This window comes from Ptychodera flava, chromosome 16 (assembly GCF_041260155.1).
Source record: "Ptychodera flava strain L36383 chromosome 16, AS_Pfla_20210202, whole genome shotgun sequence".
Taxonomy (NCBI): domain Eukaryota; kingdom Metazoa; phylum Hemichordata; class Enteropneusta; family Ptychoderidae; genus Ptychodera; species Ptychodera flava.
This window is the reverse complement of record NC_091943.1, coordinates 21073615-21090741: the sequence shown is the minus strand read 5'-3', so window position 1 is coordinate 21090741 and position 17127 is coordinate 21073615. Positions and strand designations below refer to the sequence as shown.

The window sequence follows — 17127 nt, the reverse complement described above, 5'->3', positions numbered from 1 at the left end:
GCCTTCATTCCTCCAATGCAAGTGGAGGAAAGAAGCACCATTCAAACGATAGCTTGTTTCTATTTGAGTGACGTCACACCTTGACGACAAAATCAGGTCGTCGGTCGATGAAGGACACTGTGGCGTATTCCGAAAATGTGACCATTCCAGACCAAAACTGAGATATTTTCTAAGTTTTACTTTGTAGAATCATTCTAAGAGATTCATTGGACCTTTCTAGAGGTTCGCCGCCGTAAAATCGGCGTGCCTGTCGCGATTTTCGCGGAAGTTTAGAAGGAGGTTTACGTACATCGCCATTTGTGATTATCGCTCACCTGCCTCTGGTGGGAAAGTAGCCAGTCAAGATGCCACCAAAAAAGAAGGGAGGGAAGAAGAAGGGAAAGAAAAGCGGAAAGAAGAGTGGAAAAAAATCTGCACGATCGTCCTCAGCACCATCAAATGAGAGCCTCTCGGAGCTGAGTAAAGAGTTTTTCCTAATTCAAATCCGTGACTTGGAAGGGAGGCTATCGAGGTAAGACTTTGGGTGTTTGCAAATGGAGCGTTTGTAAACATTGTTGAGATAGTACGCTTTCCACAGCTTTCTTCACCATTTACAGAGCGGTTGTGCTTTATTACGCCATACTCTTATCATGGGAGAGGTTTTTCATTTCCTTTCTATGAAACGGCTCTTACACATGACTTCACGTAATTGTATTAAACCGCGACTGTAGACACAATTTTCAATACATTATTGAGAACGTGTTAGTGGCATTTATACCTTCGTCTTCTGTACTAAATACTGCTAATAACAGTTTGGTAGTATCATTTTTGGAGGCAGTTAGGTTGAAAGTTTGACAGGTGATATACATTTGTTCTCGTGCTGATATTTTTAGACAATAAAACTTTTATTAAAAGAGCCCCTGGGCTAGATAATAATGATTACTTAAGTTACTTGCTTTGTAAATAAATGATTACACATTGTGTAGCATTAAAAGTGTTATATTGTTTTAATTTTTCTCTGACATAGATCAATACTAAAATGTCTTGACATATTTCTTAGTGTATATGATTTCAAGATACAATATAATAACTTTTTTACACTACTATGTACTATCGTCTGTGGATACAGTATGGTTTAAAAAAAGTAATAATTTAAAAAAATTAGCAATAAAACATGAAATATAAGACAGGGAAGGCAAGTAATTCATTAAATGACGACTTTACTGAATAAATGTTAGTTCAACCTTTGTTTGGTTATTTTCTTTCATCGTGTTACACTTTTCATGTTTTTCAATAAAAAATGGACAATTCAGTAAAAATCCCCAGTTTTAAACACTTCTAACCACCTTCTCCTATTGATTTTTGTTGTTCTCATGTATAGAATGCTTTTAGATCAGTGTGATGGTAAGCAAACACGAGTGAGCATACATGTACATACACTTTTTGAAAAAAGTGACATTCAGTGAAAACTATAATCACGGTCCCTCCTTTGTGGAGGGACCGTGCTATAATCATATACATCGAAGTCCATAACAATTTGTTACTGAATTGGTAAAATGTACAGACAGCTGCCCAATATCAGTTTTCAAATAGACATTTTGGTACTACCAGGGTATTTGGAGTTCTCAATATGGAGCAGCAATTGATATGGGCATGTGTGTTAGGAATACACCACATCCTTCAAAGCACAGATGAGACCATTGAAAGTTCAACTTCCATATCAAATCGGTTGTAGAAAGTGTTGTAACTCGATGCCATGTAAGATAGAGTGACACGCACACTTTTACAACCCTTATAGCCTCATCAGCGGTTTCTTTTTGCTTACCAAAAACAATACCATCCAATTTTCATGGAGATGTTTGGAATTCCTCTTATGAAGCCATATTTTCATTGAAAACGTCACTAATTCAATCCTTGGCAATGGATTTGATTTAAAACAGTCTTATGGAAAAATTCGAAAAAGACACAGCTATTAGTGCTTGTACTATTTAAAGTTTCACAGAATGTTTGCTGGAAACAAAACATTAAACTTCAAAAGTAAAATGGTCGATATTAACGTTTATGCAATTTTACCATTCAAATGTATGTGTATTTTAGGTATCAAAAGAAGTGTGATGAACTAGAAGTGAAAAATGGAGAATTCAAATCCCAGTATGACCAGATGTCCCACGACAAGAAAGAAATTGTGACATTTCTGAAAAAGCAGCTTGAGCAGCGAGGAGACGAAATTGCTGATTTGAATGACCGATTGGTTGGTCTCCAACAAGCCAAAGATGCAGAGAAGGATGCCTACGAATCTCAGCTCACACAATTTCGTTTGGAATACCAGGAAACCAAAGATCAACTCACATCTGAAAATATGATTTTAGGTGAGTTCTTTATACCCTTTGAGTGCTATAATTTTCCCACCAAAATTTTAGTTAAATTTGACTAATTTTTAGCTACTATAGACTATAGTCTATAGAAGCTATTGGGATGGGTATCCGTCCGGCGTCCGTCGTCAGTCTGTATGTATGTATGTATTATGTATGTCCGTTTGTGAGGCGTCCGTCCACTCAAATATTTTGAGAACCGCAGTACTTACTGATTTGATATTTGTTGTGTAGATGAAAATATGATTTTGAGAAACTATTTTTTTCAATTTTTGATATTGTTGAAAATAGGCAAATTAATGCCAAAAAAGGTGTTTTTGATAAAAAATCTTCTTCTTCATAACCGCTGGTCAGACAGCTTTGTTATTTGGTATACAGGTCCCTAGGGATAACCCAACTTAGATTTGTTCAAATTTTGATGAAATATGCAAATGTGTATTTTTAAGGAATTTTTTTATCATTTTTGGTCAAAGTTTGACTTACATTGTATGTAATTCTTGTACTGTATAAACCCTATCAATTCACCCAGAAAAAATAATGAATATGATTTTAAATAATTGAATTAATTAGGAAATCATCAAAGCCAAAATAATTATAGTGTGGAATTATCAGAAAGTTCAACTTTTTTTGACAGTTCATAGTGAATTGAGGATTAAAACATGTAAAGGCAACTTTCCTGAATCCCAACTTTGATATATTCTGAACCACTATTTATGTTATCCTAAAGAAATTGGTCATAATAGTTTGTCATGATAGGGTGGTCAAATAAATAGAGATAGAGAAAGTTCTGATTTCGATTTATGGTTGACTTGGTAAGGATAAAATAAGATTACTTTTTGAGGAAAAAAATAGTGGTCAATTAAAAGAGTGGTCAAAGTGATAGGGTTTTTATGGTAAAGCTGGGCTGTAAGTTCCTCATGTGCTATTTATAGCAGTTATGCAATCTGTGAAACAGTGCAATGAAAGTGTAACATGATTCCTTATAATGCTTTTGATGACCTTGAACTTCTTAAGTTTCAAACATTTGTCTTTTCAGTGTGCTTCTCTGAGTACGTACAGTCTCAACTTATTCAACAGAACTTACTTACAATGTTAATTTGAAAGTTAAAATGTGCTTGGTTAATAGGATGAAAATACTGATATTAAAAGATAACCAGCTCAAGATTCTTTATAACCTGACAGATATGCTGTTTTTTTATGACGTAAATCTTGATTTAAGCAAGTCTTGTTTACTTTAATTAGAATGTAATTAACTCTCGTTTATTTGCTGTTATAGACTAATATAGTCTGATGAAATATGCAAATCTGTATTTTTACGGAATTTTTTCCATTTTTGGTCAGGCCATCCTGAAATGAGCTATCAAAGATATCCACCTTCTTCATCAATACATGTGTCACAAAAGGTTATTCTCTACATAACACAGCAGAGCTCTGTCAACTGTTGAGCCGCTTGTTTTTTCAAAACTGCTGGTCAGACAGCTTTAATATTTGGTTTACATGTCCCTAGGATGACCTTAGTGAGATAATTTCATACAGTCAGGAAATACTTAATTTTGTATCCATGTCTATAGTAGCTTCAGGGACAATGGCCCTATGTTTATGAAATTTATGTAATTCGTTTGATAATTTTGGACCAAATGGACATCACTTTCAGTGGCTACAGTTTTGGATCAAAATTTTGGGAAAATCTGAAAAAATAATTGTCTGGATCTAAAAAAACATTGTCTGGGACTATATGTTATAGATGTGACAAAAATGACTTTGGCACCCAGAGGGGTAAACAAGTTGTGATGTCATTCCTATGTTCCCCATGCACAGCTTCTATGGTTTCCTGATATGAGCATTGAACACAAAGCGAAGGAAAATAAAAAAAATCATGAGATACGATAAAGATATCAGATATTGATGAGACTGGACTATAAATGCATGATGTATCGCTCTTGTGTTATTACCTTCTCGTGTCTATTTATAGACAGAGAAGGTATTAGAGTTGAAAACCAATATGCTGCTGTCAAGAACTTCCGTCTGTCAAGACTTCCGTCTGTCAAGATCCGTTGACGTCATGCCATTGTGATTGGTCATATCATAAACTGGTGGGGGTGTTCATGGCTCAGGTTGAGGTGTGGGAGAACGATTTTGAGCTATGACAAAAATCAAAAGGGACTTAGCGGCATTGCCACAGTGTTAAGCCTTTCTCCAAGGTTTCTTAGTTGACTACAATCTATTACAGACTACTGAGCTGACGTTAGGGGTACTCACTTTGTGTTTGCTCACTCTGTGAGCGCTAGTGTTTGGTACTGAGTTGCGTGGATATCCCCTCATGGCCTCACGTGATCTGTATGAGGGCCCGTTCTGGTCAAAATTATGTTTTATTAATTTTAGTATGTTAGAATGATTTTATGTAGATTGGAATTAATTTACTAGCACCTCGAATTAATTGTATCTTTCTTTTAATTAATTTTTATATGCTTTAATTAATATTGTGTAGTCATACCGAATTAATTTTATGTGTTCCAATTAATTATTTCTGCTTATCTTTGCTGTAATTAATTTATGTAGTCTAGAATTAATTTTGCTAACATTTCAAATTATTTATTTTATGTGCCGGAATTAATTTTATGTAGTCTAGATTTGATATATTAATTCCTTCAATTAATTTTGGGTTCAAAATGTTTTCACGTGCTGCAAGTTGAATGTTTGCTAGAATTAATTTCTACCAGTGTCTTGAATTAATTTTGTGTTCGGTCTAAGTAATTATGTGTGTGTACGCTCGAATTAATTGTGTGTTTGTGCGAATTAATTATATGTGTTCGCTCGAATTAATTTTATGTGTTTGCTCGAATTAATTATATGTGTTTGCTCGAATTATTTTCGGCCGATCCCACAGTCCTTTGCGCACACTTTCTTAAATCAATATGGCGGCTCCCGACCCGGAGTGGTATTATTCAGGCGCGCGCTCGAACCGTGATCTGTAAAAATGGATATCAATAAACTGATCACAAAAACTTTTGTGGTGTCTCCTGTCTGAGGGATCTTGTATGTGATTGCCCATAGAGCCAAACCCAACCAATTTTGTGTTTTCACCCTTTCTATCGGGCTTTGCCAATCATCGTGTACTGTAGTGTAGTGCATTGTACAGTGTAAGCGTACGCAGCATTCAAGGCGAAAATGAAATCTGCTGAACAGATATCTACAAATATGAAAACCAATAAAGAACTTAACAATGACCACCAGGAAATGTCTCCAAGCTTGATTACTGTGAAATGTCCCTAATTACAAGTATAGCATTCGGCAGTTTCACCTCTATCTGTATATATTTTACAGATAGACACAGAGAAACTGTCGCTATACGCGAAGCCGGCCTGTTTTCTCCTCCGGTATACAGGCCGGCTTCGCGTAGCGACAGTTTTAAGCGCCTGTGTCTATCTGTATTACATATACAGATAGAGGTGAAACTGCCGAATGCTATATTTGTAATTAGGGACATTTGACAGTAATCAAGCTTGGAGACATTTCCTGGTGGTCATTGTTATTATAAGTTCTTTATTGGTTTTCATATTCGTAGATATCTGTTCGGCAGATTTCATTTTCGATTGCTGCGTACGCTTACGGTACACCACTGCACTACACTTCAGTACACGATGATTGGCAAAGCCCGATAGAAAGGGTGAACGTTCACGTCTGACGTAAACACAAATTGGTCAGGCTTCGCTCTATGGGCTGTGCTCTCGCTGTCGCTCGTAACTTTCGTAAATTACGAACAAAAATGAAAATTTACGAAAAAAAATGAAGCCGATCGGCCATTTACGAACGATTTTGTTATTTTTGAAGCCTGATTTTCGGTCAAGATTGTGAATTCCGGGGAAATACTGTCATATCTCGTCTTTCAAAACCTACGCTGCCCCTATCATCGGCGCATCGACACATGGTGATAGCTGGCTTTGGACTTTGACCTGTGATAACATGAGCATGCGCGAAAAGGTTTCAAGATCCCCGGGTCTTGTAATCTCATAGTGGTGTGTCATGCATTACCACCCCATTACGGTAGTTTCGAGACACCCAAACACTCACATGCTGTCAACTTTCCGAATGGACTGTTGAAGCGGATCGAGGGAAGCGGGCAGTTACAAATACTTTGGATTGATAGTATCCAGTTGGGAAAGAAAGTTGGGCATAAAAACGGCAACTGATATGAAAAAAATACGAAACAATGAAACCGCTGAGCTAGAAGAGATCAAGAACAGTCAGCCTGAAAGACAGTCGAACTACAGCAGAACTGCAGTCCGGACCGCGCATGGTTGAACATGTACTGCAAAGTGTTTGTCTGTGCATGGAGGTGGAAGCGAGCCGGAAATCTTAGATGTCATAGATTTGTCATTTGACGATCTGCAAATTGAATTTTTCAGTCAGCTTGCCAATTTTAATAGGTTTCCTTCAAAATATTTTACAAAAAACTGTCTCAGCAAATGTTATGAATACTGATAGTTTTCTATGATCCAGAGAAAATGCTGTGCACAGTCCCATGACCAAAAAGTTTATCCAGACAAAAAAAATAAATGACGATCATCTGCAGCGTTTTAAAAGTGTAACTGTCTCTAAAAAACATTAGCAGGATCACCAGTCTCAGTTTGCGTACTTAAGTTTGATTGAGATGAGACAAAATTTGTGCGAAACCACAGACTGCCAGATGTTCTGATCAGTGGTTGTTTAAAAAGACTTTTAGAGATGAACATGGCATAATGACTGCAGCTATATAGAGGCACCACCTAGTACCTATGGATGACATGCATACTTTCAAAGTAACAGAGCTTTCCAAATATGAAAAACAGGGGACAGATTTTCTAGCATCTAAAACTTGTTCAAACACTGATAATATTTGATAATATTAATGACCGCTTCATAAATTAATATATATAATCATCAACCACTGAGTACACACACAAAGGGAGTTATGATTTGTGTCACAATATACTTGAACATGTTATGTTGTGTAATAAAGATAGAGTAATTGAATAACATTCATTGGCCGTTGACCAAAATTACACACTTTATTGAGCTGCGAGACAAGGAAGAAATTTCAATGTTACAAGCATTCATGACCCATGATGTACTGTGTTATTCAATAAATCTTTTGAAAATGCGTATCAAAATATGAGTGTTCATTGTCAAAAAACTAAAAAGGGATTTTTCATTTTCTTTTGTCTATAATGAAATCATTCATCATTTCTATCCTCTTAAAATCATCTATTGAGTACCAGAAGTGCTTGTTGAAAGTTGGTGGGTTCAGAATAACATAATTTCTGCTTACTAATATTTTTTGAACCCAATTCGTAAATTTACTAACAATTTCGAAAGGCCAGGGAGAGCACAGCTATGGGCAATCACATACACGATCCCTCAGACAGGAGACACTACAAAAGTTTTGTGATCACTTTATTGTATTGATTTCCATTTTCACAGATCACGGTTCGAACGCCTGAATAAGCCACTCCAGTCGGGAGCCGCCATATTGATTTAAGAAAGCCGTGCGCAAAGGACTGTGGGATCGGCCGAAAATAATTCGAGCAAACACATATAATTAATTCGAGCAAACACATAAAATTAATTCGAGCGAACACATAAAATTAATTTGCTCAAAGACATAATTAATTCGAGCGAACACATAATTATTTCGACCGAACACAAAATTAATTCAAGACACTAGTAGAAATTAATTCTAGCACACATTCAATTAATTGCAGCACGTGAAAACATTTTGAACCCAAAATTAATTAAAGGAATTAATATATTAAATCTAGACTACATAAAATTAATTCCGGCACATAAAAAACATATAAATAATTTGAAATGTTAGCAAAATTAATTCTAGACTACATAAAATTAATTACAGCAAAGATAAGCAAAAATAATTAATTGGAACACATAAAATTAATTCGGTATGACTACACAAAATTAATTAAATCATATAAAAATTAATTAAAAGAAAGATACAATTAATTCGAGGTGCTAGTAAATTAATTCCAGTCTACATAAAATTAATTCTAACATACTAAAATTTATAAAACGTAATTTTGACCAGAACGGGCCCCCATATGATCTGGGCCTGTTGCATAAACTGCAGAGATGATCATATGCCTCCGAGTCTGAAAACTGTCATTGTGTAAGCCTGTCGGCATTTTCCTTGCATTTTTTCTCATTTAATTTTGCAAAATATCGGCGAGTACCTCAATATTTCAAGATAACCCTTTCTTCCCAATCGTTTCCTGGAGTTTCAGAGTCATATGAACGAAAATGATGAAAGTTTTAGACAGGAAAATCGGACGTCGGCCATGTTCAATGTTTACAGTACAATCAGAAGTTTACGTGGAGTAATTAACCAACAAACACAGGAGTGTTCATGATGCCCGCCCTCTAGAGGCAGACCCTCCTATATGAAGTACCACATTTGATGCTTGTGGAAAGCTTGACCACACAATGGAGCATTTAATTTTAGAAAATGACAAACTGAATAAGAAGGTATTCAGAAAATGTGAAATACTGAGGAAAAATGCGCAAATATTCAAAATAAACAGGTTAACTGATTGGTCAGCTATAAAAAACAATGAAAATGTTTATGATCAAAAGTTTTTGAGATGCGCACATTTAACAAATACAGAAATTATTAACATTATAAATATAAGACCAAACTATTTTTTCAGGGATGGGACAGGTTGGAAATGAGGGGTGAGAGACAAAGGCACTCCTATTGCTGCATGTGGATGCAGCCACACCATTTCATTTACAGCATACTTATTCACTGTGTTGTGTTCAAGTTCCATATTGTAAATGTACTGACTGTCATACAAGGATAACATAAGCAAATCAAATCAAATTAGAAAAGGATCAATGCTGTTGTGTGGATTTTGCTGAACATGGCTGATATTTCGCCCTATATATTTGGTATCCAGCAAAGGCATATTTTGATGTAAAGTCAAAATTAACACTACATTGCTGACAATATATTTTACCGTTTCTGCATGAATTTTTCTTTTTTAAATTATAGTATATTAGTACTTCAAACAGATTAACAGTTATCGTGATGTCAACCCATAATTTTACATCACAAAGACTGTAATTCTGCCAATTTTTTTTTTCAGTCATTTTATAAATTTTGCACTGCACAAGATGATTGAACAAATTCGCAATGTTTGAATTTTAAACTCAAAGAATAAAAATCCTTTGGTCACAAATTAAATTATTTTTTGAAAAGAAATTTACTCTTGAACACTTTTAGCATATATTCTTTACACGGTCATGTATTTCAAGGAAAATATGCCTATTAAAAACAGTAATTTCTTCACTTTCAATTTTTTTTTCAATACTATGACAATTATCAGCCATGAGGTTATACAAACACAAGACCAGATAAGCGTTTTTCATCATTTCCACAGGACTCTTTGGAAAATCCATTAAAAACAGTTAAAAGTGACTGGAAATGATCACTTGGTATACATTTAATTTACAGATGCCAGGTTGTGTATTTCACATGCACTCAGGTCAGTAAGGAAGTGCGTCGAGATCATTACTATTTTGGACTGTTAATTATTATTTCTGAATTGTTTAACTTTTTTCCACATTGAACTATCTTTAGGCAGTTTATACTGTAGCTTAGAATTTTTTTGATTGATGTATTTAATCATCTTTTGGGTTCTTTGGGTCCATATCCCACCTCATGCCCCTACATCATCAACTATTTACCAACAACTCCATGCCAACAACCAATTACCTGACCTGGCCACACATTAGAGAAGGTACAGCGTCATTGACAGTATTTTTATAGAAGTTTATTAAAGAGGCAGTCTCTGTCCTCTCTTATATACACTACTTAATTCACTGAACTGTCATTCAACAGCGAGTTGTCTATTTACCATTCAAAGCCTCTTCTACAGAGTTCACTTGTTCACATAAATACTTTGGCTAACACAAGAAATGGCCTGATCAAAGGGTGAAGTTTAACAGATGTACAGGCTCATGTCATGTAAAGAGTAGAGGTTAGACAATTAACACCCTAAACTCTAATTTCTGCATCTGATCTCAGTCATATCAGGTATAATCAATCAAGCTTCATGACTTTCAAGAAATTTACAGAATTACTATCAGCTATTCATGATTCTTCTGAATTGAATTTTTTTCATCCAGGTGGTAAACTGTCTTCCCTGGAAGAGTTCAAAGTTCAGAAAGAAGATCTGATGCACAAGTTTGCACAGATTGAAGAAGAGCTAGAACTTCAAAAGAATGACCACAAGGATGTGATTTATTCTCTGGAAAGGAAAGCTGTTGTTGACAAAGACAGGTGAGCGAGCTTTTAATTGTGTGCTTTGCAGACAGAATAAAACTAAGATTCATGGGAAATACTAGTCAGAGTTCTCATCTGTAGATATGTACCAGTATTATTCATAGGTCACAGTTCACTAATACATTGGGAGGTTCAAAGTTCAATTGCACAAGTTCTGGGAATGCCACAAATGAGTTCTTTGCGATGTATAAGTTTGAATTTTGTTAGTTTTAATATTTTTGTCTGACAAAAAATTGATATTGAATATGCAGATACGGTGGTTTGCGTTGAACCATTGACAAAACAGGAACTGGACATACTGCTTAAATTTTAGACATTGGCTGCACTGTCAGGTAACTGTAATTATCATCTAGGCGTGATATCAGCCAATAACAACAGAAATCAACTCTACATGAGTTGAAACATTGTCTGGAAGGAGGTCCCGTGGAGTCAAAGCTACACAACATGACTGCACACATCCCGCTAACTGTCAAGAACACATTATTCGCGAATGTTGTTTGTGTTGATCTGGGGGTGTTGTTGACTGCGGCGACCTCCAGCCAGACAATGTTTCAACTTTCATAGAATTGATTTCTTTTTGATCGACTGACACTCACCATCGAGATGACCATCGATAACAATTGGGCAAACCCCTGTGGTGAAAGGGTTAAAATAAAAACACACTGAACATGGATACGTTGTCTCGCACAAAAGTGGAATTACTCAAGTTTCTTTTATGCTACAGGCTGAAAAAAGAAATGGTTCAACGAGTGAACCAAGTTGCCGCCGAGTTTCGCAAAGTCTCAAATAAGCAGATGGCCGACACCACCAAGAGGACGATACGAGAGAACGTGAGCATCAACGCTCAGCTGGCCAAGATGTCAGACAAGACGCAAGAGCTGATCCAGGAGAATGATGACCTCAGGGCCAAGGAGAAGAAGATGAAACAGCAGATAGACATGCTGGAGACGAATGAGAAAGAGTTGGCCAAGAAGAACCACAGCAATCAGAAGGTACAAATCTCAGAGTAACTTTTCTGCTAAAAGTAGAACGTGCCTCGGGGACAGATATTCAGACTCTCAAACTTTTACAATTCTTTTTCGGATATATCACTTTTGAGTGTTCATTTAAAACCATATTTTGAAATCTCTACATTATATGTGTTTACCCACTAGGTGATCAGAATGCTGACAGATAAAGCCAAACAGCAGGAAGCCCTACTGGCAGAGTACGAAATGAGGGACCAGGAGTATCAGGAGTTGGATGCAGAGTCCATGTTGCTGCGGCAACAGGCGGATTCCGTCCGGGAGGAGCTGCAGAAAGTAGGGTATGAGAATGAAACTCTCCAGGAGATGCTGGAGAAGACTACCATGGAGAGGGATGGCCTGGCGAAGGAGAAGAGGAAATTGGACAAAATACTCATGGAAGCTGCCGGGTCATTGAAGGTCATCCTAACGGTAAGTCAAGATTTTCTTCTAAGTAGTAATTATATGGATTTTCTATTGCCCCATTTGCATATGAAAATCAAGATTTCATCGGCTGCTGTGTGCATATCCGCGTTATGAATACTATACACTGTGTACAGAATATATATTTCTACGTTGTGAGCAATAAACATGTAAAATACCTGCATGCGTGTTTATGTAGTCGTAGCTTTTGTGATATTTAGAAAATCCTCAATTACATGGCATTAAATTTGATGGTATGCAAAGGTACATTAAATCTTCATAGAAAATTAAGAGACAATCTGCATAAGCTTCAGGATTATAAAACTCACCATATTGCATACATTTATCCAATTTCACTTCAGATTGAATACAGAGAAAAAAATCGACTTTCACAGGGAAAAACTTTGTCTGACCATGGAGGTAGTACATGTAGCTCTCTACTACCTCCATGGTCTTAGAAAGTCAGTATTTGTTTAGTGTTACTGTTAGATGGTAAAGATACCATAAGGCAGCAGAATCTAAACACTGAATAGCTTGTGAAATCTGCGTCTTTTTCTGATTTTTTAAAAACGTTGGAATCTTTACAGACAAAGAACAAAGATGAGGTGGATTCTGATGATTCTGATTTTGATGAGATATCCGCCAGGGATGGAATGCTGGAAAACCTTCTTGTAATACTGAACAGTGCCGCTGCCATAGGTGTTGGACCGGCACCAATGGAGTTTGCCAAGGAAGCCAAACCTTCCTACCGGAAAAGTGCCAGTCCTTTGCCTGGAAGTGGGAAAGGCCTGAGGAGAGGGTGAGTGAAACATATCTATATGTATCCCTGTATGTGTGTTTCATTGGTTTTGATACTGTACAGTGTTAATGTGCCCAGAAGAATTTCAATTCTGGGAAAAGAAATGATTGATCCATTAGTGCATCATGAAAAGCTGATTGAAATCTGTGCTGTACGGTTCCTAACAGACTTCTGAAAACAATGGAGTCATACTGTACTGAGCTGGGAAAATGTGGAGCATATAGTCAAACAACAAATTTTCAGTGGAGTCATCAGAAAAAAATTAGGATTGACAGAGTCAGTCAACATTCAAAATGTGATGCATTCATGATGTGCATGCTCTGTCTGAACCAACAGTTCTGTGTTAAAAGATCAAAACACAAGAAGGATTCGAAGTTAGCAGCACTGCCCTATCAGTGTCTATGAGAATCAGTTCTTATTACAATAAAATATTGCTATCGTTGAAACCTGTTGTGTACAGTCCAGAGCACTTCAAGTCTTGGATTTCTCACTCTGTGAACAAGGTACTGGTACTAATAGTGTATATGGTCCCATCTCTCAACAGACAAGTGCCACTGTCACCCATAGCAAGGGCATCTGGACCACATTATAAGCTGGGAGACCTTGGACTTGTACCCAGACCCAAGAACACCGCGCTGAGCACGCAGACCCAGAGAGCTCTGTCGCCCACCAGTAGGCTTAACCGACTACGTGGGGTGAAGACACGGTCCGTTGGCATACAGACTACCAGTGGACCAAAGGTCAGTTGATCTGTTAAAAACATCCTATCTAGAGCAAGTCAGTCTTCCTTCCATTGTGGATATTAACCTCTCTGTGTATCACAAGATCATTATTTTTCACAATGTGTGATGTTTTTCTGATAGTTTTGTTTGATTTCCAATTCAGTCACAGAGATATGACCTCCAGGTTTAATGCTCTGATTTCTCGTTGGTTTAAATTACCTGAGGGTTTCTGCCAAATGCAAAAAATTTTTGTACAGTGTGCAAAAAGTATTCATGTGATGTCAGACAAATGGCTAAAACACGTTATCCCAGGGGTAGTCTATATAGCCAGTGCTAAAATCTTTTATGTGATCCTTTTAGTTTCTTAGGAAAAAGTTCCAAATATTTTTTCTCATTGGCAGAAACTATGTTTCAAAAAGCATTGTCTCCTTTTTTTATACGCTAGCACTCTCACAAGAAGGAAACTACCCATATGGTTGAGAATTCAGCATGTAATCGGAACTTTGTAATGTTTATACACTTTCTAAATTTTTTCCTTCCATTTTTTCCACAGACCGTGTTTTACGCTGATCAGTTACTGTCTCAGGTACCTACAGATACACGTGCCACACTTGTGCAGGAGTTTTCCCTCAAAGAGAGACCTCAGCTTGGACCAGTCAAGGCAACAGGAAAGAAAGTTTCAGCCCACTGATCGAGAGAGGGCAGTGTTTTTTTGACTGTGGGTGACATCAACACTTTGAACTTCTTCCCTTCAGTTTTCTGCTGTGTTCCAATAACGCCCATGTAACCACGAAGTGTTCTGCGGTGGTGCTTCAGAATCATTAACATCATGTTGGTTTCATTCAGAAAGATTGAATATTATTATAATTATTTGCTTTGAAATAAAAGATGTTATTATACATCTATCATCAACAACAGAATTTTGCCTGCAGTGAAAAGCTGGATGCCTGTTCTGTAACATGTACAGTTTCCAGGAAACGCCAGCCACACCCTGTGTGCAGTGCATTCTGCAGCTGCATCTGTTCATTCACTGTTGAATGGTTTTCAATACAGGACCCATTGAATGATTGTCACGATGTCTCACTCTGTACGTATAGTTCACGAACTATCCAGAAGGGTGTACAAGATAATGTTCCATACTTGCTATAAATTAGAAGAACAATTGTTGACATTGCATGAAATGGTCAATGCTTGGCCCATTTGACGTCCCAGTCACAAATGTAAGATGTATAATAGTAAGGTTATTAGAAAAATACTGTAAAGGATGCACAGGGACATTAGTGTCACACATCGCCCTCTACCTGGCGTTGGGTGATATGCTGCACCAATGTCCTTGCGCATCATATGCAGTTTTTCATAATACCCTCATATTCTTATCCGCGTAAGTGTACCTGTGCATTCATATTTTGCTACTTCCAATAAAGAAAACACTCAGTTTACGCCGATGTCGTGAAGAGATTATGCCCTCAATATCTTTTGTTCCTTCGTTGGTGTTTCCAACCCCTTTCCTACGTTGAACCAAAGTGAGATGCAAATGTAAATAATGTTACCCGTGAAATTTTTTTGTACGACTATTTTCAAGTAATATTAAACTTTTTACCATCCATGTATCACACATGCTGTCATGTCATCTTAGCTGTCATACCTGTTTTTGAACAGTATGATTCTGCAAGTAGTGTATTGTGTAATGTATAAAACATGAAAGAACGGTGTCAATTTTTTACACTCTCGCTGTATTTAACATGCTGTTGACTGTGTGAGACAATAAAGAGAAATATTTTTCTGTGAAATGATGATATTTCTGTGTTGTTTCTTGGATGAGTGAATTGCACCCATTACAGACTGCATGGGAGAATAAACTAGGATGAAGGAAATATATCAAATGCAAATGAACGCATCCTGGAAAGAGGACTTTTCTGATCTGGCGACACGTAATTAACCTCCGAACTCAAAAGTAACCCAAAGGTAATGAACGAGAGCAATTGTGGCAATGACTTGGGCAGACTGTTGCTTAGCAACACCAAAGTCATTCTGCTCTTGGTTGATCAGTCCTTGATTTATTGCTTTCTTGGCCTTTCATCTGTTTATGATCTTTGATTTTTACTGATCTAACTTAGTCAATTAATTCTCATACCAAGCATGGCTGGTAGATTTTGTCCAGCCTGGCACAAAATTTTTCCACAGTTAAAGCTTCGTCAGTATGCCATTATGCAAATATTTCAAACTTATTAAGGTCTGCTCCAACCGGCTGTTGTACCCCCTCTGAAATAACCCCACGCTACAAGTACTTAGCTTTGTTAATTTCTTTAACTCCAGGATAGATCAGACAAAGCTACCGGCAGTTTCTCGTGGACTCTGTTGATTTCACAAAATTACTTCGGAGCTTTAGAAGAATACTAAGAATATATAAACAATGCCATCACTTGATTGTGATTTTTTTTACTGGAGCTGCATGTTGCCAACAGTTTTTTCAAAGCTATATTTCTCATTAAAAAGATGAAAAGGAAACCCCCTCATACCATATATTTTCAAAAAGCAGAGATTCTAAAGTTTACTGTGGTAGCATTAATTTACTGGCAGGATGAAGGGGTGTATATTTGTGGTAAAAAACCCTTAATTTTGGTAATAATGATAAAAATTAATATAAGTAAAAAAGTTGACACTATTTATGATATGTGATATGTCATTTGAAAGAAGAGTGTATGTAGAAAAAACGACTACTTTTATTTTGCATTTTCCATCCTCATTCTAAAATGGCATGGGTTGAAAGACTGACGCTCCAAGAAAGTGATTAAAAACATGAATAGCAAATTTCAATGCCTCTTATTCAAAATGTAAGAACTTTATCGCCAAACAAAATAGCCTATTTGTTATATACCCTGTAAAGAACATAATGTGAAAATTTCAGAAAATTTGACCCTGCCAGACTGGAGTTAAATTCATTGAAAATCTTGATATTAAGAGAAAAGAGAAGCCAGAAAATCGGGTGATTTGCATACGTTTGCATAAATGAACATTTCTTTTATCATCCAACTTACGACTGCTTGACAAGCTAAAAGGTGAACCCAATCAATATTTTAATCTTAGGTAAACAAATTAATTAAAGTTTAATGAATATGTGCAAAAAAGTGATTTTTGAGCAAAATACACTGTGTTGGGTGCAGCGCCCAACACAGTAGCTCTACCTTTTGATGTTTTTTTTATTTGAATGGCAACATTGACCCTCTAGAAGAAAACCATGATAGCAATGACAGTTTCTTGTTCTACTCCCCAAAGCATGAGATACACAGTATCCAGCTTGTTACCTCAGATTGTACATGCATAGACTGCATTGTTATCGTTGACAAGTGAATTCTGGTCCGGACTAGAATTCAAATGTAAACAATAACAGTGCATTTCACTCGACGCCGTGTTTACTAGCAAAATGAGTGTTTCGACATGTTTTAGGGAGTACAACAAGAAATTGCAACTAACAAGAATACCAAAAGTGGTT

The 17127-nt window shown here is 36.6% G+C and overlaps 2 protein-coding genes across 2 annotated transcripts in view; one reads left to right on the top strand and one right to left on the bottom strand.

The window, feature by feature from the left end:
- LOC139114265 (estradiol 17-beta-dehydrogenase 8-like) overlaps positions 1-7853 on the bottom strand; it is an 84563-nt gene extending 76710 nt beyond the window's left edge. The window contains exon 1 of the mRNA XM_070675858.1: positions 7850-7853. The gene's annotated coding sequence lies outside the window, so the exon portion shown is untranslated. The remainder of the gene's footprint in view (positions 1-7849) is intronic.
- On the top strand, positions 7-15424 carry LOC139114262 (cilia- and flagella-associated protein 157-like). The gene is made up of 8 exons (XM_070675855.1): positions 7-511; positions 2077-2348; positions 10530-10683; positions 11411-11678; positions 11841-12122; positions 12701-12912; positions 13457-13652; positions 14188-15424. The coding sequence occupies exons 1-8, from the start codon at positions 345-347 to the stop codon at positions 14323-14325; spliced, it is 1689 nt and encodes a 562-aa protein (XP_070531956.1). The 5' UTR covers positions 7-344; the 3' UTR covers positions 14326-15424.
- The last annotated feature ends 1703 nt before the right edge of the window (positions 15425-17127 follow it).